The 25911-nt window shown below is 49.9% G+C and overlaps 2 protein-coding genes across 4 annotated transcripts; both read left to right on the top strand.

Moving 5' to 3' along the window:
- The first annotated feature begins 5020 nt into the window (after positions 1–5020).
- On the top strand, positions 5021–11626 carry SIGLEC10 (sialic acid binding Ig like lectin 10). Of its 3 annotated transcripts, none has more exons than XM_036013226.1 (11): positions 5021–5139; positions 5219–5799; positions 5945–6229; positions 6506–6553; positions 6700–6963; positions 7693–7740; positions 7873–8130; positions 8220–8504; positions 8795–8888; positions 8975–9140; positions 10181–11626. In XM_036013226.1, the coding sequence occupies exons 2-11, from the start codon at positions 5352–5354 to the stop codon at positions 10394–10396; spliced, it is 2112 nt and encodes a 703-aa protein (XP_035869119.1). In that variant the 5' UTR covers positions 5021–5139; positions 5219–5351; the 3' UTR covers positions 10397–11626. The 3 variants fall into 3 exon arrangements, with proteins under 3 accessions (XP_035869119.1, XP_035869118.1, XP_035869120.1); XM_036013227.1 differs by having other exon boundaries at positions 5024–5388; positions 5670–5799; XM_036013225.1 differs by having other exon boundaries at positions 5021–5799.
- A 7271-nt stretch (positions 11627–18897) lies between these two features.
- On the top strand, positions 18898–25686 carry C12H19orf84 (chromosome 12 C19orf84 homolog). Its single transcript, XM_036012872.1, has 2 exons — positions 18898–18909; positions 24462–25686. The coding sequence occupies exons 1-2, from the start codon at positions 18898–18900 to the stop codon at positions 25077–25079; spliced, it is 630 nt and encodes a 209-aa protein (XP_035868765.1). The 3' UTR covers positions 25080–25686.
- Positions 25687–25911: the final 225 nt, after the last annotated feature.

The following is a 25911-nucleotide window of genomic DNA, read 5'->3' as shown; positions in this document are numbered from 1 at the left end:
TGTTGCTCTCCCTTTTTTTCTCCCTCCCTTCCCCTTTGTCTAAAAATAAATAAATGAAATCTTTAGAAAAAGAGGAACATTGATACAACCTGGGTAGGAACAACGAGTTCTTTGCCATTGGAAGCAGCATCTGCACCCTGCCATCCACATTCCAGCTCAGCATTGTGGCAGCTCCAGGCCTGGTGGGTGGTGCCAAGAACACAGGGCTCCCCCCTCCCATCCCAAGTTGAGGGTGATGGTATCTTCCCAGGAGGGGCAGGCTGCCAGCGTTGCTCATCCTTGCCAGGTCTGCCAGGTAGCCCCCCTGAGGAGGGACAGTCCAGGTGAGAGCAGTAGAGACTCTCAGGGCTCTCTCTTTCATGATGCCTCCCAGGTCGTGGGGCCCAGGCTGTTACTCAAGCATGACGGGCTGATGGTGCTGGCAGTGAATGGAAGGGCAGGCTGGGTGGTGTCTTCTAGAGTGACAGACATGCTCCATATCTGGATCAGGGTTTCAGTGAGAGAAATAAATGCCAGTCTTACTAAGTGATGTCTTTGGTCCCCTGAGTGTCTGTCTTCATCTGTGTCCATTGCTACAACAAAGTGTTACTGGCTGAGAGGCTTTCAGACAACAGAAATGCATTATGCACAGCTCTTTTTAAAGTTAGATAAAATACATTTATTGATTTGAGAGAGAGAATAAGGGAAAGACCCAGAGAGAGAAATATCAATGTTGAGAGAGAAACATTGTTTAGTTGCCTCCAATAAATGCTCCTAGGGGGGATCAAAACAGCAACTTACATATGTGCCCTGAATGGGCATCGAATCTCCAACCTTTTGGTGGATGGGATGACACTCCAACCAGGTGAGCCACCTGGCCAGGGCTTACTCACAATCCTGAAGCTGAAAAGTACAAGATCAAGGCACCGGCAGATTAGGTGTCTGAGAAGGGAACATGTGCTGGGTCATAGGCAACCTGTCCTCAATGTGTCCTTACACTGAGGAGGGCAAGGCTGCTCCCTGAGGCCTTTCGATAAGGGCACTAGTTTCATCGTGAGGAGTCCACCTCCTGAGCCGATCACCTCTGAAAGGCCCCATCCCCAAATACCATGGCATTGGGGTTAGAGCTTCACATAGGGATGTGGATAGGGCACCACCCATAGCCCATAGAGGAAACTGGTGCTGTAGGTGGTTAATAAGTAGTCATTCACGGTACCCTAGATCAGGGCGTTGGGTCACAGTGTGGCTTAGACGATGTTTCTGTCTGTGTCTGCACTCAGACATGACTGGAGTGGTTTGGTTCCACCACAGACACAGGCGCCTGGCCTGGCGTGACATCCTGTGATGGTGTTTATGTTCAGCAGCAGAACACCAGGACCTGTCTATCTGTGCCAGCAGGGGCTGCCTCAGTCTTTCTTAAAGGGTGATTTGAAAACATAATGGAGTACAAGGACAAGAGGCTGGGGAAGTCAGCAGGGATCAGAGCCCAGACAGCCTCAGGCTGTGACATAAAGGATTGGTGTTTGCTTTTGCAAAAAGAATCCTTCACACTGGGAGTTGACACCCACTACTAAGTAACAATTATCACTCATCATAAAAGTACTGAGACTGCAAATGTTTTCCTTTGCTGGAAATTGGAGTGAACTGGGTTATCTGACCACAGATTTTGCCTCACAAAATGCTGTCTTGATTTGAAAGAAAAGGGTGAAGGCCCAGCTAAGAGGTCCTGACCATCACATGACCCCAATCTGAACAGAGGAAAGATGTGACCACAACACCCCCACATACCACAGACTGTGCCTCCCACAAAACCATGTGTTAAAACCTAATGATCTGGGACCTTTAGGAGGAGATTAGGTCACGAAGGTGAAGCCCTCATAAATGGTCTCGCATTAAAGGGACCTCACAGAATGCCCTGCCCCTGCCCCACCATGTGAGGACATGGTGAGGAGCCCATATCTGTCACCCAGGAAGTGGACCCTCACAGACGCCAAAAGTCTGCTGGCGCCTTCATCTTGGACTTCTACCCCTCAGGACTGAGGTAAATGAATGTTTCCTCTTTAAGCAGCCCAGTCTATGGTGTTCTGTGATAACAGCGAGCCGGGACACCCACACCACAGTGGCACGTTTTCTGACGTGCAAGTCACGTGGTGAGTGCTTCTGGGTGCGTGTCATTTCAGAATGAGGCTGTGAGAGTGAGACGATGCTGACGTGTTTTATATCGGAGGAAGTGGGTCTGCAGGGGGCCCAAGTGGGGTGGTGGTGGTGACTGTGTTTGCTCTATATGCTCCCCCAGCAGAGCTCAGTTGATAGAGGTGCAGTGAACCGGACACAGTCATCATCTGGGGAGGGAACGAGAAGGAATGTAGCCCTTTGGGAAGAGCAACATTTGCAAACGTGTCCAGGACCTGGGTGGGTTCCCTGTGCAGGGGGCTCTTCTCCAGAACAGTGATTTCCCCTATCTTGGTGCGTGGGGCTCCCCAGGGGTCAGTCTGTGCTTGTGGGTGGAGCGCCCCCTGTGGGCAGCGCAGGAAGTCATGGGCGGCACTGAAACAGGAAGAGGCACCTTCACACAGAGCTTGAGCATGGTGTCCCCAACTTGACTAAGGTGGCAGCTCTAGGTGACACGGAAGCTGGACTTTCATGCTTCAGAAGGGAACAGATGACTGTGCAAGTCTCATGCTGCCGAGGGGGCGGCATCCACTTCAACCAAGATGGGACTGTGGGTTTTAGCCTTTTGAGGTCTTTGGTGATCTTGGCAGGACTAGTTTGAGTGATGTCCAGATGGAACACAGCTGGAGGAGGCCTGGCAGGATGGCTGGTCAATAAAGAAGGTCTGATTCTTGAAGGACTTTTCCTGTGAGGAGAGGAAAAGAGAACCCACAGTGTTGCTGGGAAAGGGGGAGAGAAGCTGAGGGTCTCAGGACCACCTCTAGGAGCTTCTTAGTGCTGCCTCCAGAAGGAGAAAGGGTCAGTCCACAGTGGGGGTCACTGAAGGGTCCTCAGACCCTTCCCTCTTTCCATTTCCCCCTGATAATGTAGTTCTGCATCCAGAGCTGCCAAGCTGTCCTCACTTCACCCTGGAGTCCTCCTCAGCCCCACCCCTGAGGGGTCAGCTCTGAGGTTCCAAGGAAGAAATAGCCCAAGGGTGGTGTATAGGCTGAGGTGTGGTTCTGAGGCCTTGGGTCAGCCTGGAGGAGCCGAGGAACTGCAGATGGGCATCATTCAGACCTGGTGTGGCTGAGGGTCTTTTCTCCCTTCTCAAGCTAAAGGAGCAGCATTGGGTGGTGGTTTAGAGAAACCACCTGAGGATGGACAGGTTACCATTCTCCTGGTCCTCAGCTCCCTCAGGGCATTCCCCAGAAGGACCAGACATCCCTCCCTCCCTCCTGCTCCTCCCTGGGGACACCCCTCCTCTGTGAGCACCCCTGAGAGAAAGGACCTGGCTCTCCCCCTAAAAGTCAGTTGGGCGGTGAGGACTGGGGATCAGAGTGAAGAGGAAAGTGGATGTTTTGAACCAAATTTGTCCACATCCACCTGATGTGTTCAAGTCTTAATGTCCAGTACCTGGAAATGTGACTCTTTGGAGAATAGGCCATTCAGGAAGTAATCCAGTTAAAATTAAGTCAGAGGGTGGTCCCAGAGCCATAGGACTGGTGGCCTTCTGAGAAGAGACTATTAGGACACAGACACACACAAGGGACAGCCATGACAGGACACAGGGAGAAGACAGCCATCTACAAGCCAGAGAGAGAGGGGCCTCAGAAGAAAGCAGCAGCCATGGGGACACCTTGATCTGCAACATCTACTCCCCACAGAACTGTAAGGACATCAATTTCTGTTATTTAAGTGATCCAGTCTGTGATTATGATGCCAGGGCAGGGACAGTTAGGTTTCACCTGCTCCAGGACACCTGTCCTGGCATCACCAGGAAGAAGTAACCCGGACTTCCCCAAGAGCCTCGTGAACATTTCCCCAGCTTGCAGGGGAGTGCAGAGTGACATTTACAAGCACTTTGGTACTTCTCTGTTTCTGTGAATCTTCAGACACCAACTGGATCCCTTTGAAGTCAGACACTGGGTCGTATTTAACTGTATGTCCTCCTAATGCAGCTTAGCGCCTGCCACACATGCAGTCCAGGCCATGACGTTGTGTGGGAGAGCCCAGTGTCTGCACATGACCAAGCAGAGTCATCTTCAGAAGGAAGGCTGTGTTAGGGGCACAACATGTGAGGGCGTTTATCCCACTCACTTCGCATCTGCCTTGCACCTTATGTCACCTGCAACTCCAGCCACCAGATCCACCTCTGGGTGTGGGTGTTCTTATCACAACAGGTGTCACACACAGAGCTCATGCAAGTGTATGACAGAAGAAGAGAGGAGGTGGGAAGTGGACTCACATCTTGGATTTGGGTGCCCCCCCAGGGACCAGGCTCTGGGAACCCACCACAGAGGATGATGGCGTGGCCCTGACACCAGCCTACAGTTGCCAGACTTAGCAAATCAAAACACCAGGCACCCAAATATCTCAGAATTTCAAATATACTCACTGCATCGGCCCTGCTTGGTGTGGCTCAGTGGATTGAGCACTGGACTGTGAACTGAGGGGTCCTGGTTTGATTCCCTGTTGGGCACATGCCTGGGTTGTGGGCCAGGTCCCCAGTAGGGAATGCTTGAGAGGCAACCACACATTGAAGTTTCCCTCTGTCTCTCTCCCACCCCTCTCCTCTGTCTACAAATGGATAAATAAAATCTTAAAAAAAAAAACAAGTGTATCATTTTAGTAGAGGTATGTCCCACACAATATTTGGGATATACTTACACTAAAACAATGATTCCTTGTGTGTCTGAGAGTGAAATTTCCTAGGCATCCTGCACTTTATCTGGCAAGAAGACCCGTGCTCCCCACCGCACACCCAGAAACTCAAGCCCACTGCAACCCCCTCCATCTCCAGGGGCCCCTGTCAAAAGGGCTCACTGCAAACTTTCACTTCTGCTTCTGCAATAACCCAGAGCCCAGAAGGAGAGTGCCACTGTCCAGCCACAGCCAGGCCCCTGGGCTAGACACCTGCCTTCCACTCCCTCCTGCAGAGGAGACTCAGGAAGGACCAGCTCAGCGAGCCCAACGCCAGGCATGGCCCCCAGGAAAGGCAGAGTCCAAGTGGGTGAGGTGGGGTGTGGGGTGGGGGGTAAAGGGAGATTCCAGTGGTCTCAGATGAGGAGCTCATTTCATGCATCAGTCCCCCAGGCTCAGCTTCCGCCCGCCTGCCTGACTGCCTGCCCCTGCTTCCTCTTCTGCCCCTGCTCACTGCCAGTCACAGTGTCAGGGAATGAGCCTGTCCCTGGGCAGCTGCAAGTGTTGCCTGGGCAGAGATGCTCCTGACGCTGATCTTCGCTGTGCTGTGGGGTGGTGAGTGGGCCGATGGCCATAAGGGCCTTCTTTGGAGCCAGGAGTCTAGATTCTCTCTGGCAGTACAGGAGGTGGTGACGGTGCCGGAGGGCCTGTGTGTGTTGGTGCCCTGTAGTGTCACCTACCCCCGTGAAGGCTGGGATAAGGACACTCCAGCTTATGGTTACTGGTTCATCGAAGGAACAGAAACGCTCCATGGTCTTCCAGTGGCCACAAACAACTGGTCTCGAGAGGTGGAACCAAGGGCCAAGGGCCGATTCTACCTTGTGGGCAATCCCCAGGAGTATAGCTGCACCTTGCTGATCAAAAATCCACAGAGGGAAGACAGCAAATCGTACCACTTTCGGGTGGAGAGAGGCAAATCCGTGAGATATAATTTTATGGATAAAAAGTTGTATCTGAATGTGACAGGTAAGGATCTGGCTGAAATGGGGGGGACCTCCCTTTCCCTGCCAACCCCTGTCTCTCATGCTGGGAGGGCCTGTGGGGAGTGGACCATGGGTCACCCCCTGGGGAACCCCATCTGGGGCTACAAGCGTGCCCTCTCTCATCCCAGCCAGGACACAGAAGCCAGCTGTGTACGTCCCAGAGACCCTGGAGCCTGGGCAGCAGGTGACAGCCATCTGTGTGTTTGACTTGAACTTTCAACAATGCCAAGCCCCTACCTTCTCCTGGATGGGGGCTGCCCTTTCCACCCACCAAATCAGTCTGACCACTGCTCGTATCTCAGTGCTCACCTTCACACCAAGTTCCGAGGACCACGATGCCAGCCTCACCTGTCGAGTGCACTTCCCCAGAGAGGGTGTGAGCTTCGAAAACAGTGTCCAGCTTAATGTGGCCTGTGAGTTTGGTGGGGACATCAGCGTGGGCAGCTGGAGAGGTAGGGTTGTGTCTGGCTGTGGTGGCTGTGTGCAGGGTGTCCACGGAGAGAAAGGAGTAGGGTCCCGAGATGGGAAGGATATTGGATGCCATTGGCCCTCCCTCTGCAATCATCCTTTGTCACTCCTTTGTCTCTTGTCTTCCCTGAGCATAGTCATATTTTGTTCCCAGGGTGGGTTCTCTCTGGCTGTGGGAAACCAAACATTCCTCCCAATGCCAGCTCACAATCTTGTTGCAGATGCCCCCAAAGTCCCGGTGATCAGCATTTTCCAAGACAACAGATCAGGTACCAGGGCCTGCATGTGGGTGAGACGTGGCTTTCCAGTTCCCTCTGGGCGATGAGAAGATGTCAGGGGTGTGGGGGAAATGCCCGCCCCCTCTCTCTCTCTCCCCTGCCCCCATCTCCTGCTCTCTCTCCATTCCTCTCTGCAGCCCTGATGCTCCAGGGAGACAGCCAATCTCTGACAGTCCAGAAAGGCCAGTTCCTGCGGCTGCTCTGTGAGACAGATGGCAGTCCCCCTGCCACCCTGAGCTGGGCCCTGGAGGACAGAGTCCTCTCCTGGTCCCACCTCTCAGGCTCCGGGCGCCTGCAGCTGGCATTGCCCAGGGTGAAGCCTGAGGATGCAGGACGCTACACTTGCCGAGGAGAAAACAGGCTTGGCTTCCAAAGCCGATCGCTGAACCTCTCTGTGCAGTGTGAGTGTGACCAGCAGGGCTGGTATCTGGGAGGCGAGGGGGTGAGGGCCAGGGGCTGGGGGCAGGATCTCAGAACTCAAAGCAGCCTAGCACTCAGGCCTACAAGACAATGATTCTGATTCTGATTCTGATGAAGATAATTTTCCTCCCAACACCAAGCAATTCTCTGACTCCAAATGAGTGTCGTATAGTTCCACCCACTTCTGACCCTGTGTACCTGGAGACACAGATCCCACAGGTGAAGGGCTCAGACCCACAGGACATCCTCCCTTTAGGTACCAATAGCAAGTCCAGGGTGTCACCTGTGCTTGTGACTCTAGATCAGAAGTGATAGATGGCTGGTTCCCACAACATCCTCCTCAGGTTTGAGTAAGTGGCTAGGCAGAGCAACTCCCAGAACTCAGGGGAATATTTTACTTACCAGACCACCAGTTTGCTATGAAAGGACATGAGTCAGAACAGCCAGATGGAAGCAATGCCTAGGGCCAGGCCCAGGGGAAGGGCCTGGAACTGTCATGGCCACTCCAGGTGCCTCTCTCCCCAAATCTCCAGGTGTTCACCGACCCTGAAGGAGCTCTTCTATTTCCTAGGGTGGTTTGTGTTGTGGTGACTCACTCCGTGGTGATTCAGTCCTCCAACCCTGCCTGCCACTCCCTCTCGTCCCCAGGGACCCTTTGCCCTGAGTGTGGCCCTTGGCCTTTTGCAGCTGGTGCTGTGTGTCTCTTTCAGATGCCCCTGAGAACCTGACAGTGATGGTCTCTGGAGCAGATGGGACAGGTAGGAGAGGGGACAGAGCAATCATGTCTTCTCAGGACCAAATTGGGGGGGGCCTGTGGGTCCAGAATGTGCGCATGCGCCAGGGTCCTGCGTCCTGAGCTCTGCATTTCTCCTGCCTCTTCTGTCTCCTAGTCCTGCAAAACCTCGGGAATGGCGCGTCTCTCCCCATCCTGGAGGGCGAAAGCCTGCGTTTGCTCTGTGTTGCCCACAGCAACCCCGCAGCCAGGCTGAGCTGGGCCCAGCGCTGGGAATTTCTGAGCCCCTCCCAGCCCTCAGACCCTGCGGTCCTGGAGCTGCCTCGGATACAAATGGAGCATGAAGGCGAATTCATTTGCGAAGCTTCGAACCCGCTGGGCTCCCTCCAAGTCTCCCTGCATCTCTCTGTGCGCTGTGAGTGGAGGGATGAGGCACCTGGGGACAGGGCACCTGGGTCCTGGGCGGGCAGAGGCACCGCTGACCCTTCTCCTCGCTCCTCACAGACCCCCCACGGCTGCTCGGACACTCGTGCTCCTGGGAGGACGAGGGTCTGCGCTGCAGCTGCTCCTCCCGAGCCCAGCCGGCCCCCTCGCTGCGCTGGAGGCTGGGGGAGGCGTTGCTGGAGGGGAACCACGGCAACGACTCCTACACGGTCACCTCCAGCTCCGCGGGGCCCTGGGCCAACAGCTCCCTGAGCCTCCGCACGGGGCTCAGCGCCGGCCTGAGGCTTAGCTGTGAGGCTGAGAATGTCCACGGGGCCCAGAGAGCCAGCGTCCTGCTGCTGCCAGGTCAGGGGCCCGCTTGACGCCCCCTGGAGGCGGGGCCTGATTGGGGCAGGGGCGGGGACCTGTGGTTGGAGCTGGAGCTGGGGCCGGGGGCCACCTGCATTTCTGGCTGGGGGTTCAGGGGAGAGAATACAAAACCTGGGCCCGAGGTGCAGCAGGGTTTTAAAGAGATAGGCTGAAAGGGATTGCTGGTAAGAGGTCTGGAAGGGGAGCAGGAGGCCCAAATGCCTGGGGGCCGTGGGGCGGCGAGACCCGCGTTGATGAGAGAGGCTCAGACACCTTTCTTCCTGCAGAAGAGGAAGGACTCATCTCAAAAGGATTCTCTAGTGGAGTACTTTTGGGCACTGGCGTCACCGCCCTCTTCGTCCTCTGCCTCATCTTGGTTTTGTGAGTTAGGGGCAGGAATGATGGGTTCTGGGGACAGGGGACAGGAGAGGTGCCAGGGCGCCCACTGAGGCGGGTCCTTTCCTCAGCGTGAAGATTCTGAGGAAGAAACAGACCCAGGCAGGGACTCCGACCCAGGCAGAGACTCCAACCCAGGCAGAGACTCCCACCAAAGCAGAGACTCACAGGCTCAGGGTCACAAGGAGGAGCACCATCCTGGATTATGTCAACGTGGTCCCTAACCCGGGTCACCTGGTGAGTGGCCGGGGTGTGTCGCCCCTTTCTCGCCCCGTCCCCGCCTCACCCGTTCCCCGAGGGACATCAAGGTGGTGAAAGCATGGTTGATGGATCCAGATCCTGACTCTGGCACTTAGTATCTATGAGACCTTGACCAAAATCATTAGCTCCTTCTGAGCCTCCATTTCTTCTTCCCTTTTCTTTGCGAGTTGGTTTGAGGAGCAAAACACATGCCTTTGCTCCATATGTAGCAGCTCTGCCATTGTTACCACCACTAAGAACATTACTCATTAATGATGTAACCATTATCAATGTCACTGAGAGGCAGAAGGTGGGCACACCTCCACCTTATGTGGGTCTTCTCTGCTTCCCACACCCCCAAGCTACTTCTCTGTACATCATCTCCATTTAAAGCCCAGATAGATCCATCAACCCCATTGAATACAATCCAAAGGAAGGAACAAAGGATTGATACTTGCAACCAGTTAAATCAAGCTTAGGGACAAAAATGTTCTTAAAAAGCCAAAATCTAATGGTCCCACCCACATAATTCCATGTATATAGCTCTTTTCAAATGATAATGTTGTAGAGCTGGGGAGCAGATTAGTACCTGCCCCAAGGTTAGGACCAGGTCTCTGGAATTAGAGCTGTTCTGCATCTTGATGGTGATTACAGGCATCTGTCTACCTGTGCTAGTCTGCTAGGGTGGCCACAGCAGAGAGATACAGACTGCCCTGGCCAGCTGGCTTAGTTGGTTGGAACATCATCCCATACACCAAAAGCTGCGGGTTTGATCCCTGGTCAGGGCACACACCTAGGTGGTGGGTTTGATCCCCCGTCAGGACATGTATGGCAGGCAACTTATCTCTCTCTCTCTCTCATCAATCTAATAAAAACATATCCTTGGGTGAGGATTTTAAGAAAAACAGAGGATTTACTTCCTCATGTAACCCCAGTTCCTCCATCAGTGCCTGCCATGCGGTAAGCACTCAAGTATTTGTTGAATACACAAATGGGTGAATGAATGAATGAATGAATGATGGTTGTTTTTGCCTTAGGCTCGGAATCGAAGGGCCAAACCCAGCAGTCCTTCCAGGACCCCTCCTGCAGATGCTAACTCCCCAGGACCCAAATCATCCCGTCCAGCCCCAGAATCAGGGAAGCACAAAGAGGAGATCCATTATGCCGCCCTCAACTTCTCTGGCCTCAGGGCACAGGAGACCCAGGAGTCCAGGAACATCGGCTCGGAATATGCAGCAATCAGGTTCCACTGATGGCCCACTGGGCTGTGGGGTGGGGGTCTAGTCTGGAGGGAAAGGCAGGGTCATAGAAAGGGTGAGGAAAAGGGAGCAGAATCTCTTTCCCTGTCTTCTTTAACTTCTCCCAGGATGGGTCATCCCATCCCAGATCTGACATTTGCAACCGCTTGACAGCTATCCCCAGAGTGACCTTCTCTGGATACACTCTTCTGCAAACAAAGATAAACTTTTCATGTGACAAACCCAGGCACCACCCTCTCTGATTATTCACAGTGTCACTTTTCTACAAGGTGGGAGAACCCTTAAAAGTGGCTCAACATACCACTCAAGAGCCAAGAATGTTTTTACATTTTAAATGGCTGTGGGGCATTGGGGGAGAGTGGCCCTGGCTGGTGTGGCTCTGTGGATTGAGCACTGGCCTGCAAACCAAGGGGGTGCTGGTTCAATTCCCAGTCAGGGCACATGCCTGTGTTGCAGGTCAGGTCCTCAGTTGGGGGCATGTGAGAGGCAACCAGTTGATGTATCTCTTACACATCGATGTTTCTCTCCCTCTTTTTCTCCCTCCCTTCCCCATCTCTCTAAGAATAAATAAATAAAATATGTTTAAAAATAAAACAATAAACAAATAAATGGTTGGGGAATCAAAGGATTGGGTGGTGCATAAAAATATGAAATTCAAGTGTTTGTGTGTCCATTAATAAAATGTTATTGCAGCCTAGCCATACCCATCCTTTTATGTATCCTTCTATGGCTGACTTCATGCAGAGTTGAGTTGTCAGCCTGCAAAGCCCAAGATATTTAGCATCTGGTCCTTTACAGGAAAAGTTTGTGTATCTTAAAGTAAACTCACCCACTTATTTTTACAGAAGGGGAAATAGAAGTAGCAGTTTAGAAATGGGTCAAGAGTAGCCAGGGCCAGTGTGATCAGCTGTGGGACTGGGTGGGTCGTTTCCAGGTGAGGATGTTCTGGGCAGGGAGGTGACATGGAGGTTGGGGGTGAATGGGTTGTGGACCTGAAAACCAAGGGGAGAGCACCAACCAGCTGGTGAAGAGAAGGGAAGAGGAGTTGTTTCTCACTGCAAAGCATGTCCTTCCCCTTCATCCTTCCCTGGAGGTCATAGTTGTGATTGTTTTATAGACAGTCTCCTTGGGGGATGGTTTTCAGTCTGGCAGAAAACTGGAAAGCCCAGAAAAGATGCTGGCCTTTGTATTAAAAAAAAAGTGATGAAAAGCAGGAAGAGCTGGGGAAGAAGTAGAAATAAAACAGAAGAGGTTGTAAGTAAAGCTAACAAAAATATGCATTCAAGCAGGTCAAATTGGGTTTTCTCAGCTCGCACACTGTACCTAAGTGGCAGTGTCATAATAAGAGGAAAGGAGAGGAAAGAAATTCATACATTTTCTTGTTAAAAATTTTTTTATTATTGTTCAATTATAGCTGTCTCCATTTTTCCCCCATTCATTTTTCCTCTGCCTTACCCACCCTCACCTCCTACATTCGGTCCTCCCCGCTACCCCCTGTTGGCTTTGTCCATGGATCCTTTGTACGTGTTTCTTGACAACCCTTCCCCTTCTTTCCCCCATTATTCCCCTTCCCCCTCTCCTCTGGTTACTGTCAGTTTGTTCTGTATTACTTGTCTCTGGTTCTATTTTGCTCTCTTGTTTGTTTTGTTGATTAGGTTCCACTTATAGGTGAGATCACATGGTATTGCCTTTCACCGCCTGGCAAGGAAATTCATATTTTAAGTACCTCCTACGTATCACATTCAGTCAATTATTCATAGTTACATCATCTGATGATGACTGTGGTGTACCATAAAGAGTATCTCCATGGTAAAGATATCTGAGATTCAGAGAGGTGAGTTAATTTACCTGAAGCCACACAGGACAGTGTCTAGCTGACTCTGAAATCATAGCTTCCCCTACGCCTCCCTGTACTTTGCAACCCTTCCTGGAGAGGGCGCTTTTGAGTGAAAAGAACTCAAAATAGCAGGCCGGAACCCAAGCAGGACACTCGGCTTGTCTCTGGGGAGAAACTGAGACATAAAAGCCCCATCTCTGACCTAACTTGTAGTCAACAGGATCAAGATGAGAGGGGGTTGGAGGGATGGGCAAAAAGGTAGGAGAGATTAAGTACAAATTGCCAGTTATAAAAACGGTCACTGGGATGTAAAGTACAGCACAAGAAATATAGTCAGTGATATTGTAATCACTATGTATGGTGTCAGGTGGGTACTAGAATTATCAGGGAGATCACTTTGTAAGGTATATAAATGTCTAATCACTATGTTGTACATTTGAAATGAATATAATATTGTACATCAACTGTAAATGAAAATAAATTTTAAAAAGGAAGCTATTTATTTGGAACAATGGACATATTTGTAAAATTCAGTCAGTATTTTACATGGTCTTTTCTTTCATGTATTGCCCTTTATAAACTTTTCTCTATATAATGCTGTATAATCTTCCATGTAGCAGCCATATATATCTTTATTAGATTTCTCTTGAGGTATTTGATACTTTTTTGGTTGTATTAAAAATGGCGTATTTCTTTCTATGTCATTTTTTGGTTGGTTCTGGTATATGAAAAGACACTTGAATTTTGCACATTAACCTTGTATTTATCAACCTTGAAAAGTTTGCCTATTTTAAATAATTCATCTGTAAATTATTTTGAACGTTCTATATAAAACAAATTATATCACCTGATAATAAACATGTCATTGTTTTCTCCAAAGGAGAAAATAAATAAGTAAATAGATAAATATTTAAAATATGCTGAAGCCCCAGCTGGTGTAGCTCAGTGGATTGAGCGCCAGCTGCGAACTCAGTGGTTTGACCCCCAGTCAGGGCACATGCCTGGGTTGATGACCAGGTCCCCAGTAGGGGGCGTGTGAGTAGTAACCACACACTGGTGGTTCTGTCCCTCTCTTTCTCCTTCCCTTCCCCTTTCTCTAAAAATAAATAACATCTTTTAAAAAGGTTTTAGAAAAGAATTAAAAGATGCTGAAGAGCAAGGTGAGATTTAGAAGGGAAGACATGTCATTTCAAAATGGGACAACCTAGACTGAGAGGAGACGGCTGTGAGCAGACAGGCTAACGTTTCCCGAGCACAGGCAGGAAGGTGTGGCAGATGTTGAGAGTCACGGTATCCTGAGCGAGAGGATAAGAGAGGACGTTCAGAGATGATATCCACTGGAGCTAAACCCTCTCAAGTTCCACAGCTACTCATTTGTGAAAATGGTTATAACACTAACATATATTGAGCGTTTACCCAGGCACTGTTGTTTAAAGCTTATATCATTCCCACCTAATTCTCACAGGCAGTTAAGGACATGTTTAGCCAAAGACCATCTTGCCAAGCCCTAACGAGCTAGGAGCCCCGATATGGTAGTTACCAGGTAACTGATGATATGGTGAGAAGGCCCGCATTGCTTCCCAACGTCCCTATGCTTCTGAGTGATGACTAAAATCACAAACCAAATGAGCTGCAAGGACTGAAGTTGGCCCCCAGAAGCCAGCACATACCCAGTAATGGAATCACAGACTCGACTGCTGGGTGGGCTCGCCCCAGTGCACCCACCTCCTTTCCTCAATGGACCTTGGAGAGGGACAGGGTCTGGCCTAATGCCACACCGCAGAATAGCAGAAGTGAAATCCAAACTCAGACAGGTCCTAAAATAGATGAGTGCAACAGGTCCTGAATTCTTTGTCATAAACAGAGTGTTGGGGGGATGGTAGAGGAGCCTCTGTTTCCCTCCCTTGACCCCCAAACCCTTCCAGGAGAGCAAGCCTTCAGCCTTTGTCTGACCTGGGAGATGGCTAGATCACAAGGTCGCATTTCTAGGCAACAGGTAGGGGTCAGTAACTTTGAAATGTGTCTGCTAAAGGTCCTGACTTACGCAGTAATAACTTGGAACTTGGAGGGAAGGAAGGAAGTTGTTTCTCGGTACTCTCAGGAAAAGGCAATGTTGAGTAGATGAAACAAACAAACAAACAAACAAACAAACAAAACACCACCAGGCCTGGAGTCAGAAGACCCAGCTTGGACATTCGGTGTCACCAGATACTTTCTATGACCAGTGATTCAGAGACTATCAAGTCCAGGAAGTATAAATATAAAACGGTTCCATATTTCTGATCACTGATCCAGTTGTGTTTTGTTAAAAGTTTTTTTTAGACCCTAATGGTGTCTTGGACATTCTGTAACTTTCCAGTCAGTGCTGAGTATTAAAATCAGCCTGATCTTAAGTCTTCATTTCAGACTTGGTGTAAATCCCATCATCTCCTCTCTGCATCCAGCAGAGGTTTGGGCTGGGACCTGACTCCCAAGAGACGACAGGGAGACTGGTTGTCCCTGCCACACCTTTTCTTCATTCCCACATCAAGCTCTAGTTTCTCAAAGTACTGGGGCTCAGAGGAGGCACAGGTATGGGAACAAGTTACTCTTGATCTAAGTGGACACAGCTATGGCCTCTTGTTGGCTAAAATGACTTCTCTGGGTCACCCTGGCGGGCCCTCTGTGAGGCAGGAGTACAAAAACTGGCTGTCTCGTGGAACAAAAGTGTGAGGACTTCAGCCTGGTGAGACCTCCTTGACACCTCTGTTTCTTGCTATAAAAGTCGTACCCCCCTCCCATGCTGTAAGTGGGGACACAAGCCCTCCAGTGTGTTCCTCTTTTACTCTTACACTGCCACCACACTTCAGGTCACTTGTGACCTCAGATGTGTGGGTTTTCCACTCATCAAGTAACTTTTTGACACCATCTGGGTGTCCTACAAATGACCTCAAGGCTGATACTGTCTACCTTGAGATAGTGTCAGAGCCCACAAGTTAAGGGCTCAGTTCCCCTACTTCAGACACAAGTCACAAGTTCATTTGTCATATGTGCTTCTGACTGATCAACAATAGATTGGAGGTTCCAGTGACCCCAGTGACCCCTTCCTTGGGTTTGATAATGGCTCACAGAATGCAGGGAAGCTCTTACTTACATTTACTGGTTTATTATAAAGGAATATTATCCAGAAACAGTCAGATGGAAGAGATGCAGAGGGCAAGGTGTGGGGCAGGGGTGAAGAACCGCTCCCACCACCTTCACATGGTCACCAACCCAGATGCTCTCTAAACCCCAAAGTTTGGGATTTTTATGGAGAATTCATCGTGTAGGCACAATTGATCATTAACTCCATTTTCAGCCTCTCTTCTGTTCCTGGAGGGGAGAAAGGTCCAAACTTCTCATCATGGCTTGGTTTGGGGGGTGACCAACCCCCATCGAGGAGCCAACCCTTTTAGAGTCACCTTTTTAGAACAAAAGATATTCCTATCACTCACGAAATTATAAGAGCCTCAGGAGCTCTGTGCCACGAACCTGAGGCAGAGACATAAATATTCTACTATTTCAAACACACCTTCTCCGATTCCATCACTAGCAGATGTCACATGGCCTCCTGCCACCTTCTTTGGTGAGATACTTTCTAGATGGCTGAAACCCATCTACCTTCTTCAGTGCCCACTCAACTCACACATCCTCATCCTGCTGCTGGACAGTGGGACACGGGCTGCCCTACCTCTGCCTCCACTTCAGACACCAGCCACAAGCTCAGAGATCTCAGGCCACCAATGCTTCTGACCATCTGGCTACAAATTCAGGAGTTTCCACGACCTCCTTGGGTTCAATAATTTGCTGTAATGACTCACAGAACTCAGGAAAGCACCATCCATGATTACAGTTAGATTCATAGAGGAAGGTCAGAGAGGGTCCCAAACACAGAGCTTTGTGTCAAGATGCATCCATTGTCTCCCCAGCAGGAAGTTCCCGAGTTTTTCCTGTGTCTCTGTGTGTGTTTGTTATGTAAGCATGATTGATTGAGTCATTGGCCATCATCTCTAGTCCCCCTTCCCTCCCAGGTCAAGCTGGCATCACAAGGCTCAAAGCCCTACTTACATGGTTGTTTTTTCCAAAATGAACAGCTGCCATCTTGAAACTAACTATGGGCCACCATGCAGGGGTCTTGTTAGCATAAACTCAGATGTAGTTTGAGGGCCCTGTCGTAAATGCCAGATACTATCACTCAGAAAATTCCAAAGGTTTAGAGGGTCCCTCCCAAGAGCCAGGGGCAAAGGCTAGACACATTCTTTAGTATGCAACACAATCCACGTTTGAGCTGCTGTGAGGGTTGAATTAGATAAAAGCACTTGGAATAGAGTCTAATGCCTTGTATATCTTAAAAATACGCATTATTACTGGTACTGTATTCCATCATCATCATCACCATTGGTCCTGGAATGCAGTGTGTGGAAGAAAAAGAAGTCACAATGACAGGTTTAGTCCTGGCTGGTTTTCTTTTGTGCTGATATGACATAAGGAAGTTTTCTAAGCCATTTCTCATTGACTACTAAAATGCAAGGTAACTAATCTAGCCTCAGGTGACCCCTTTATTCTCCGATCTAAGGAGCTACGCCTTCTCAGTATTGCTAGATAAAGCTAAATTGTCCTCCCAAAAGATGCTGGGTTTTTTTTTTTTTTAAGGTTGTTAGGACAAAGGAACAGGACAGAAGAATTTGGGGAATGACAGGGATATTCTGTATCTTGTTTGTGGTGATGGTTATGTGGCTTTATACATTTACCAAAACTAGGAATTGTACACCAAAAATAATGAATATTTGAAGAAATTAGTCAAAGAACATATATGAAGGACCCATGGATGTGGACAACAGTGTGGGAATTAACTAAGAAAGTGAGAGTAGGCTGGGTGGAGTGGGGGAAAGGGGCAAAATTGGGACATCTATAATAGCAAAAATAATTTTAAAAGATAAATAACATGAATAGAAAACATACTGTTCACTTTTTGAGAATTTCTTTTTCACTACAAATGGACCTTGAGAGTTTGTTTGGAGGTTCTAGCAGGAGAGTGCAGCTACTTGTATGCCCTTGACCCAAGACCAGTCCTCTCCTCTAGCTGGAAAGGTCATCGTCTTCAACTGAGTGCACAGCTTCAGGAGGGATGCACATGGATCAGTGGGGGAAGAAGGGGATACCTGCCTAGCCAGCCAGATCAGCAGAATCAACCCTGGCAATCAATGGGGTGACAGATGTCGCAACCACGTTGCCCTCATATCCGACCTTTTGAGAATTTAAATGAAATGATGCAAGTGAAAGTGTCTATGGGAATCTCCCCTTTGGGTGCCCTTTGGTCTCCAGACTCCCACTTCCACTTTAGCAGATGCTTCTAGCAAATCCTCAGTTTCAAGTAGTCTAAAACCATCCATGATAGTCACATAAACCTAGGAGGCTCATTCCAGCACAGACCTCAGTTCACAAATCTGACCCCTAAACTCATTCTCATTCCAGTAACCTCCTGGCAAGCACCCTGGTCATTTCCTGGGTTCTGGAACAACCACTCAGCTCTAAGCTTCAGGACTGAGTCCTGAACAGTGACCGTTGGCTAAAGGCTAAGTAAGCTGGGTTGGGAGTCTAGCAGCTGGGAAGGAGTTAAAAGAGGATCAGGAATCCTGAAGTCAAGGGGATGAGTGAGGGCTTTCTGTGTGTGATGGATGTAGGAAGGAGATTCTTGGAGGAACCTCAAAGTTGATTCTGGGGGAGGTGTTTGTGAGGGCAAGAGCAGGCAGGCCCAGATGTTTGAAAGAAGGTAGAGAGCCCAGGCTGTTATACTGATGAGGGAGGAAGCACAGGGTATCCTGAGACTGATGGCCTGAATGCTGAAAATGACCCAACAGGGTGCCAGACAGTGAGTTATTGATGATGGGGGAACTGAGGCAAGGAGGGTCTTAGGATAGTGACTGGGAGAAGAGGGAATGCTGGCAGTTGGAATGGAGAAAATCCTAAAGAAAGGACTTGAAAATGAAATTTTGGTCTAGAGGATGTTAGTGTAGAGGAGTATGAAGAGGCCAGCAGGAAGAGGAAGAGGAAGAAGCCTCAGGGTGGGGAAACTCCCGAGGCTGAGGGTGGCCTTGAGGATCACCCTCTGTGCCCAGAAGGTAATTTCTGCTCTCTGAAGCCCAGGGGACAGTCAGTGAATTTGGGAGGTGCTGTGTGGTTTTCAAAATGTGAAGACACCCTGAAGGGGACTCTCTGAACAAAAGTGACTGTAAAAACAATGAAAAGGATGGTCCCAAATACATGTCAAAGGGGAAGGAGCAATTCCAAAGGAGGAAGAGGCTCTGAAAATAACCCCAGAGGAGTCATCTTGACAGTGGAGGGCAGGGGCTGTGGGAAAGAAGACCCTAAGTAGGCAAAGTGGGGTTCACAGGGCAGGAATGACCCCCTTTACTGGGAAGGACACCTTAGGGTGAAGGAGCTAGTAGTGAGGAGGGAGGCCTTCAGGAAACAGTGGATGCCGAAGGGGCAGAGAAGACCTCAGAAAGCGGCAGGGGGTGGGGAGCCCTTAATGATGACCTCCTGAATTTCAAAAGTGTCAATAAAACACAAAAAGGCAGGGGCGGGGGGAGGGGAGAATGGTAGTGAAGGGTGGACCCTAAGAACAGGAGTAAGGAGTATGGACCTGAAGGTACAGATTTCCCTGGAGACCACCTCCCCTGGCTACTGAACGATACCTGGGGCCTCCTGAAAGACTAGGGACCCTTGCCCTGGCTGGTATGGCTCAGTTGTCTGAGCAAACTGAAAAACTGCCGGTTGGATTCCCAGTCAGGGCACATGCTGGGGCTGCAGATCAGGTCCCCAGCAGGGGGCGAGCCTCCTCTCTAAAAATAAATAAGTAAAATCTTGAAAGAGTGGGGGGCCCTCAGGATGGCCCTCCCCCTAGAACTTGCAGGGTCCCAGGACTTTCCAAGGGAGTGAGGGCCTGGAAGAATGTGGAGAGAGGAAAGCTGAACTCCTGAGGGTGGGGATGTCTCATCACCATCCTGAAGGACCGAGACACTGGGGAAGGGAGGATGGGAGACATCAACAGGAAGTATGGGACTCCTGACGGGTGCGCCCGGGAACCCCTCCTTGGAGGTCTAGAAATGAGGGGTGAAGAACTTTCAAGTCCAAGTCTAAAAGTGACCTCTGAGCCTTTAAGGGGCTGGGAGGGGAGAGTGAAGTGAGAGCTGTCCACGGAGTGGGGGGGAGGGTGTAAGGGCCGATAGGGGTGACAGTGACCGAGTCCCCAAGACCTGGAGGCCCTGGTCGCCAACCCAAATTGCGCTGAGGAAGTAGGTAAGTCTCCAGGGAGACCGCAGGATCCCCGGGGTTTCCGGGTGGGGGCCGGAAGTGGGGTAAAGGCCCTCCTGAAAGAATCCGGGAATCCTGTGCGCTGGGGAGGCCCTGAAAGTCGAATCTTACATCTCCGACTGTCCGATGCCTGTGGGGGCTATTGAAAGGAGGGTTGGTCCCTCAGCCCAGGGCTCCCCCGTCTTCTCCAAGCTTAGACCGGATCTCAAGTCCTGGGCTCCGTCTCCCCGGATGCGGCCTACGCTAACACTTCGCCAGCCAGGACCACCACCACCGCTAGAGGGCAAAGCGCAACTGTCAGTTACTACAGCCTCGAAGAAAATGCGGAAAAAGGACAGCCAATCAGAGGGCGCAAGAGAGGCTGGCGTTCAGAACAGTTGCCAATCAAAGAGCTAAGACGGCCTGAAACTCAAGCTCACCCTCCAATCAGAGCTGAGAATGGTGTCTCGCGCTGCCCAACGGAACAAGGAGTGGGCAGGGCTAAAGAGTCCGGCTAATCGGAAGCTTCATGTATTGGTCGGTTTTCAAAACTTGGCTTTTAATTTTGAAAGCTAGGTAAAAGGCATTTCTTTAGAGGCGCAAGACTCCGCCTCGTCTCTCCTAGCTTGGGAGGGAACTCTAAAGCGCCAGGTACGTGGTCCGTGAGGAAATCATACCGAGATCGCGGGGAAACCTAACAAAACCAAACCAGGAGCGTTACCTTTATGCCGGAATTGAGCAATGAGCGCTCAAAGCGCCTAAGCAGCATGGCTAGGTCACGCGCTGTTAAATGTCAAGGATTCGAACCTTTAATTTATAAACCCTGGTTGTACATAAGCTCCAAACTTCTAATCTGGAGACCCAGGTCCTAATCATAGCCTCCAGCAAAGGAAAGCCTGCCTTCTTGATAAAACTTTTTTTTTTTTTTTAATCAAGAAGGGATCACCTCCTCTAAAAACACCTCCCTGACCTTATCCTCCACCCTTCGCCAGCAGGCAACACTCTTTTCCTTGCTTAGGATTCTTAGTGCTCCCTGTTCCTCCCTGTGTCCCTGCTCTGATCACCCTGGAATGTAACGGTTTTGCATCATTTTGGTGTCCCCAACATCATCCAGCCAAGGGTCTGGATTCGAGAGAACTCAGAAAGTGAAAGCTACCGTCTCCGATTTTTTTATCCTTAAAATGGGATGTTGTGAACCTGTTGTAAGAAGGTCCGTGTTCAAAGGGATAGTGCAGGCTGAAGACTGCCTCGTTGATTCCCCATTACCCACCCCAGAAGGTCTGCAGCAAATCCTGATAGTTCTTCCTCCAAAATACTGTCAGTTGACTCTGGAACAATGTGGGTGTTAGGGGTACTTACCTCTGTGCAGTCGGGTTTTCTCAGGTGTAACTTTTGACTTCCCCAAAACTTAACTACTTATATCTTACTGTTGACCAGCAGCCTTAAGGAAAACATAAACAGACAATTAGCACATTTTGTATGTGCTATGTATTACATAGTGTATTCTTACAGTAAAGGAAGCTAAAGAAAATGTTATTTAAAAATCACAAGGGAGAGATAATACATTTACAGTACTGTATGTATTATTAATGACATCTGCATATAAGTGGACCAGCACAGTTCAAACCCATGTAGTTCAGGGGCCACCTGTGCATCTCAAATTCGTTCCCATTTTTCCATCTCCACCCCCTCAATGTCACTGCCACCCCTTGCTGGACCATAGCAGCTTCCTCCCAGGGCTTCCACGCATCCACACTTGCTTTGCACTACAATCCATTCTCCAAAGTGCAGACATAATGCTCTTCTGAAACTGTAAATCAAACTATGTCACACCCCTGCTTTCAAATGTTCAAAGTCATCTTAGTATTCTAGAAGTTAAAAAAAATGTCCAAAGTCTTTACTGTGGTTTACAAGGTCCTTTGCACTATAGCTTCTACTTGTGTCTCCATTAAAAAAAAAAGCACAGACTCTGGAGCCAGGTGGCCCCAGGTTCAAATCTCTACCATTCCACTTACTAGCTCTGTGACCCTAGGCAACCTAACCTCTCCAGGGCACAGTTTGATCCTCTCTGAAATAAGAATTTAGTGAGTTATTCATTGAAATAGACCTCTATTTTATAAGATAGCTACTAGTATTCCTCAAACCTGTCAAGACTGTGGGAAAAAAAGGAAAGATAAACTGCCTCTGACCAGAGAATACAAAGGAGAGGTGATGATTAAAGGACATCCTGCACTGGATTCTGGAACAGGAGAAAAAAAAGGGGGGAGGCATCAGTCTAAAAATTAGTTAATATCATGTTGGTTTCTTACTTGTGACAAATGCACAATAATCTAAGAAGCTAACATTAGGGAAGCTAGGTGAGGAGTATATGGGAACTCTGTATTATCTTTTTAAAAAATTTAAATCAATATTTTTATTAAAATATGCTTGAATTTGGCAGTTTTTAAAGGTGTTAGAACTACAAACACTTTTTAAATGCAGTAAAATGTCTTCTTTTGGTTTTATTAAATTTATTGGAGTGACATTGGTTAATTGTATTAGCGTTATAAAACTTCTGTAGATATAAAAATATTCCAAAACTATTTATTTATTTTTATCCTCACCCAAGGACATATTCCCATTGATTTTAGAGACAGAGAATGGGAAGGGGAGAGAGAGGGAGAGAGACATAATGTGAGAGAGAAACATCAGTTTGTTGCCTCCTCTACATGCCCAAACTAGGAATTGAACCCCACAACCTAGGTATGTGCCCTGACCAGGAATCAAACCAGCAACCCTTGGGTGCACTGAATGATGATGCTCCAGCCAATTGAGCCATGAGGCCAGGACAAACATTTTTTAAAGCTTTTATTTATTTAATTTTAGAGAGAAGGGAAGGGGAAAAGAGAGGGAGAGATACATCAATATGTGGTTGCCTCTCATGTGTCCCCAACTGGGCACCTGGCCTGCAACCCAGGCACGTGCTCTGACCAGGAATCAAAACGGCAACCCCTTGGTTTGAAGGCAGGCACCCAATCCACTGAGCCACACCAGCCAGGGCCAAACAATTTGTTTTTTAATCAACCAATCCCTCCTCAAATCCCTCATTTCTGCCTAGTCCCTCCAACACTATGCTTATTGCACCCTCAATCCTTGTATTTGCTGTTCGCTCCACTGCAAATAAGTCCCAGGCCTTCTGTGCCTTCCCTACCCATCTTATCTAAAATAACTGCTTCCGGTGCCTCTGTGTCCCCTTGCCCCAACTTCACACCTTCACAGTACTTATAGGAAACCTGTGGTTTGTGTATTGTCTGTCTCTTTCAATACGTGTGGGGGTAGGGACTGCATCTATTTTATCCCGGGTTACATTCCCCAGCGCCCAGCCTAGCACAGAGCAGGCTCTGAGAGCTTACTTCTTAAATGAATGGGTAGAAGAAAGACTATTGTTTCTCAATAAAATGCTGCCATGACTACCAGCAGTAACGATGAGTAACTCATTTTTGCCGAGACTAATTGTAGTTCAGATTCTGTGTTGATACATTCTGCATGTGGTACCCTTTAAACTTCCCAAGAACCTGGAAGGTAGTATAACCCCATTTGTCAGATGGGGAAACCGAAACCTAGAGACTAGAAGGATTTAAGGACGCAAAGCAAATCAGAAGACAGAGCCTAGAACGGAATCCAGCTCCTAAAACTCCCCGCCCATCTACTAACTCCTCCACCGTGGGGAGGATCCAGACCTGCAGATTTCCGTCTAAATGTCCCTTCTAAATGTCCCTTGAATCCTAAAGAACACAAGAAGACCCCCAGAAAACAGGAATACAGATGGGAAGAGATGAAGGGTTGGGAATCTGGACTCCTGGATCTAGGGGGACGGAGGCTGCCTCCTGAGCTGACTGGGCTTGAGGAACTAACTATAAGGAACCCACTGCACACTCTTTCTCAAGGCTCCACACGCCCTGCAGGCCACGCCCCATTTCTGACAAATCCCCGCCCACTTTCTTCCCGGACCCCTCCCACCTCCTCCAGCCCTGGAAAAATTCAGGTGAAGGTTCTAGAACAGACTGGAGAGACCCTCGTGAAGATGGAGCAACAGAAGGAAGAAGGGACAGGGCCAGAAGGGTGAGAAGCTCAAGACTTCCCGCGGGGAGGACGGAGCCCCAGAGAGCGGAGGGTGGTCCGAGCAAATCACAGAGAGTTGAAAAGACCCAGAGAGAGTTATCAAAAAAAAAAAAAAAAAAAAAAAAAAAAGCCTCGGGTATCATCACATTGAAACAGCATCTTAAAGGAGCTTGGTGACAGAGTTGAACAAGATACTTAGAACCAGGGGGAGCACTACAAACAGATATTTGTAGAACAGAGAGAAATTTCTAGAAAGAACCAGGAGCATGGAAAATGCCAGAAACAGCCATAGGTCCTGAGAAATAATAAATGCCTGCACTTAAAAATTATTAATTTATTTTTAGAGAGAGGGGAAGGGAGGGAGAGGGAGAGGGAGAGAAACATCAGTATGTGGTTGCTTCTCATGTGTCCCCTACTGGGAACCTGGCCTGCAACCCAGGCATGGGCCCTACCCAGAAATTGAACGCTCGACCCTCTGGTTCGCAGGCTGGTACTCAATCCACTGAGCCATACCAGCCAGGACAGTGACTACACTTCTCCAACGGAGGCCCAGCCCTTTCATAGGCATCTTGGGAGCCACCCAAAGCCTTTTTTTTTTCTTGGTGTGAAAAATAAATGTTCCCAATGGGAAAGTGATTCAGCCTGAGGCCCACTGTGAGGGAGCTGGGCAGCCTGGAATTGAAGCTGAGTTCTGCCTGATGCTGAAGTTCCGGCAGAGCAGCCTGTCTCTCTATAAAGCAGTGTGGGGAGAAAGAGAGAGGGAAAGAGTGTGGGGGAAAGGGGTGAGGGCCTGGGAGGTGGACACAGAACTCAGGATGGAGAGACGATCCCAGGAGAGGCACAGAGGCAGTCAGGCCGCACTGGGAAAGGTATGCAGATGGTGAGGCCACTGACCTGTCCTCTTGGCATTTCAGGAACAACCTGTCCCTGCCGTCACCTGGGACTGAGCCTTTCCCAACCCTGCCATCTTCTCTCCTGGGCACCCCAGATCCAGCCCACCTGGGGCTCCCCGAGAACCTGGCCTCTGTCACCGTCCCCATTCGCCTGGATGCCCTCTCCTACCTCCTGCACAGCGCCCTGCTGGGGGCCTATTCCCTGCAGCAGTCCCTGCCCTCCTGCCCCTGCCACCCGCAGGCTTGCGGTGCCCAGCCAGGTGCTGCCAGGAGGCCATTCAGGGGACGTGGGGGCTGGGACACCCCTGAAAGACCAGGTTGGGGCTGGGGTCAGCAGCGTCGGGGACCTGGGAGGTCTGGGCAGCCAAAGAGGGTCTGGGCAGGGGATGCTGAGGCTGGCCCCAGGACCCCACCCGGGATGCCCTCGTCACCACCACCACCACCTACCCAGAATCAGAAGAAGGAAGCCCAAGGTCCGGAGACACCGCTGGCCACGCCACCTGCCACTGAGGACTGGGACACTGAATACTAGGGCCCCGAGGACCCAGCACCATGGAGTCTGAGAGGGCCACTCAGAGTCATCCAGAGGCTTTTCCTGGAGCCTAGGGTGACCTCAGCCTTGTCAGAACTACCCCATTCCTCTCCTGCCCCCAAATGATGGCCTCAGCAGTGGGGCCTGGGAGTACCCCGTGAAACCTAGACCTGGCTTAGGATCCCAAGTGGGAAAAAACCTGGAACCTCACACCCAGTGCCTCTCTGCATCCCCAACTATAGTGGCAGCTCTCGGCTCACTCTCAACCCGAGGGTTCCTCCAGCCCCATCCGGACCCCATTCTAGATCCCAAAGCCATTCACCTGCCCTTCAACCCCTTTGCATCCCCACCCTCAGTACCCTATTCCCAATCCCTCATCCTCAGCCTCCTCATCCTCATCCCCCACCTACTTCAGGTCAGCCCAACCCTCATCCTAACTTCACCCTAAACTCAGCCCCAAACCCAACCCATCTTCCTTCCTCTCCTGGCCCCAATTGTGACATGCCCTGTGACCCCACCCTCGAAGATTCCCCTGGGCCCAGTATACCCAGGCACCACCCTGTTTCCTGCCCCTGGGGGTGAGGGGTCCTGGTTGAACAATAAATGGATGACTTTCCCTCTGTCTTGTGTCTGTGTGTATGCTTACCCAGTGCAGGCCCACCCAGCAGGCGCTGTGAGCAAGGCCTGTGAAAGGTGGCAGGGTCGTTGGGAGGGTCATGGAGGGAGGCCAGTGGGGCCAGGGGCTGCAGGGAGGGAGTGCCCAGATCCCTGCTTCAGCGAATTCCATTTGGGGCCTCTGCCACCGTTGCACTTCTGTCTGCTGGAAGCTTCT

The sequence above is a fragment of the Phyllostomus discolor genome, chromosome 12 (genome assembly GCF_004126475.2).
Source record: "Phyllostomus discolor isolate MPI-MPIP mPhyDis1 chromosome 12, mPhyDis1.pri.v3, whole genome shotgun sequence".
Lineage (NCBI taxonomy): Eukaryota > Metazoa > Chordata > Mammalia > Chiroptera > Phyllostomidae > Phyllostomus > Phyllostomus discolor.
The sequence above is the reverse complement of the archived record's forward strand: the minus strand, read 5'-3'. Positions and strand labels throughout refer to the sequence as shown.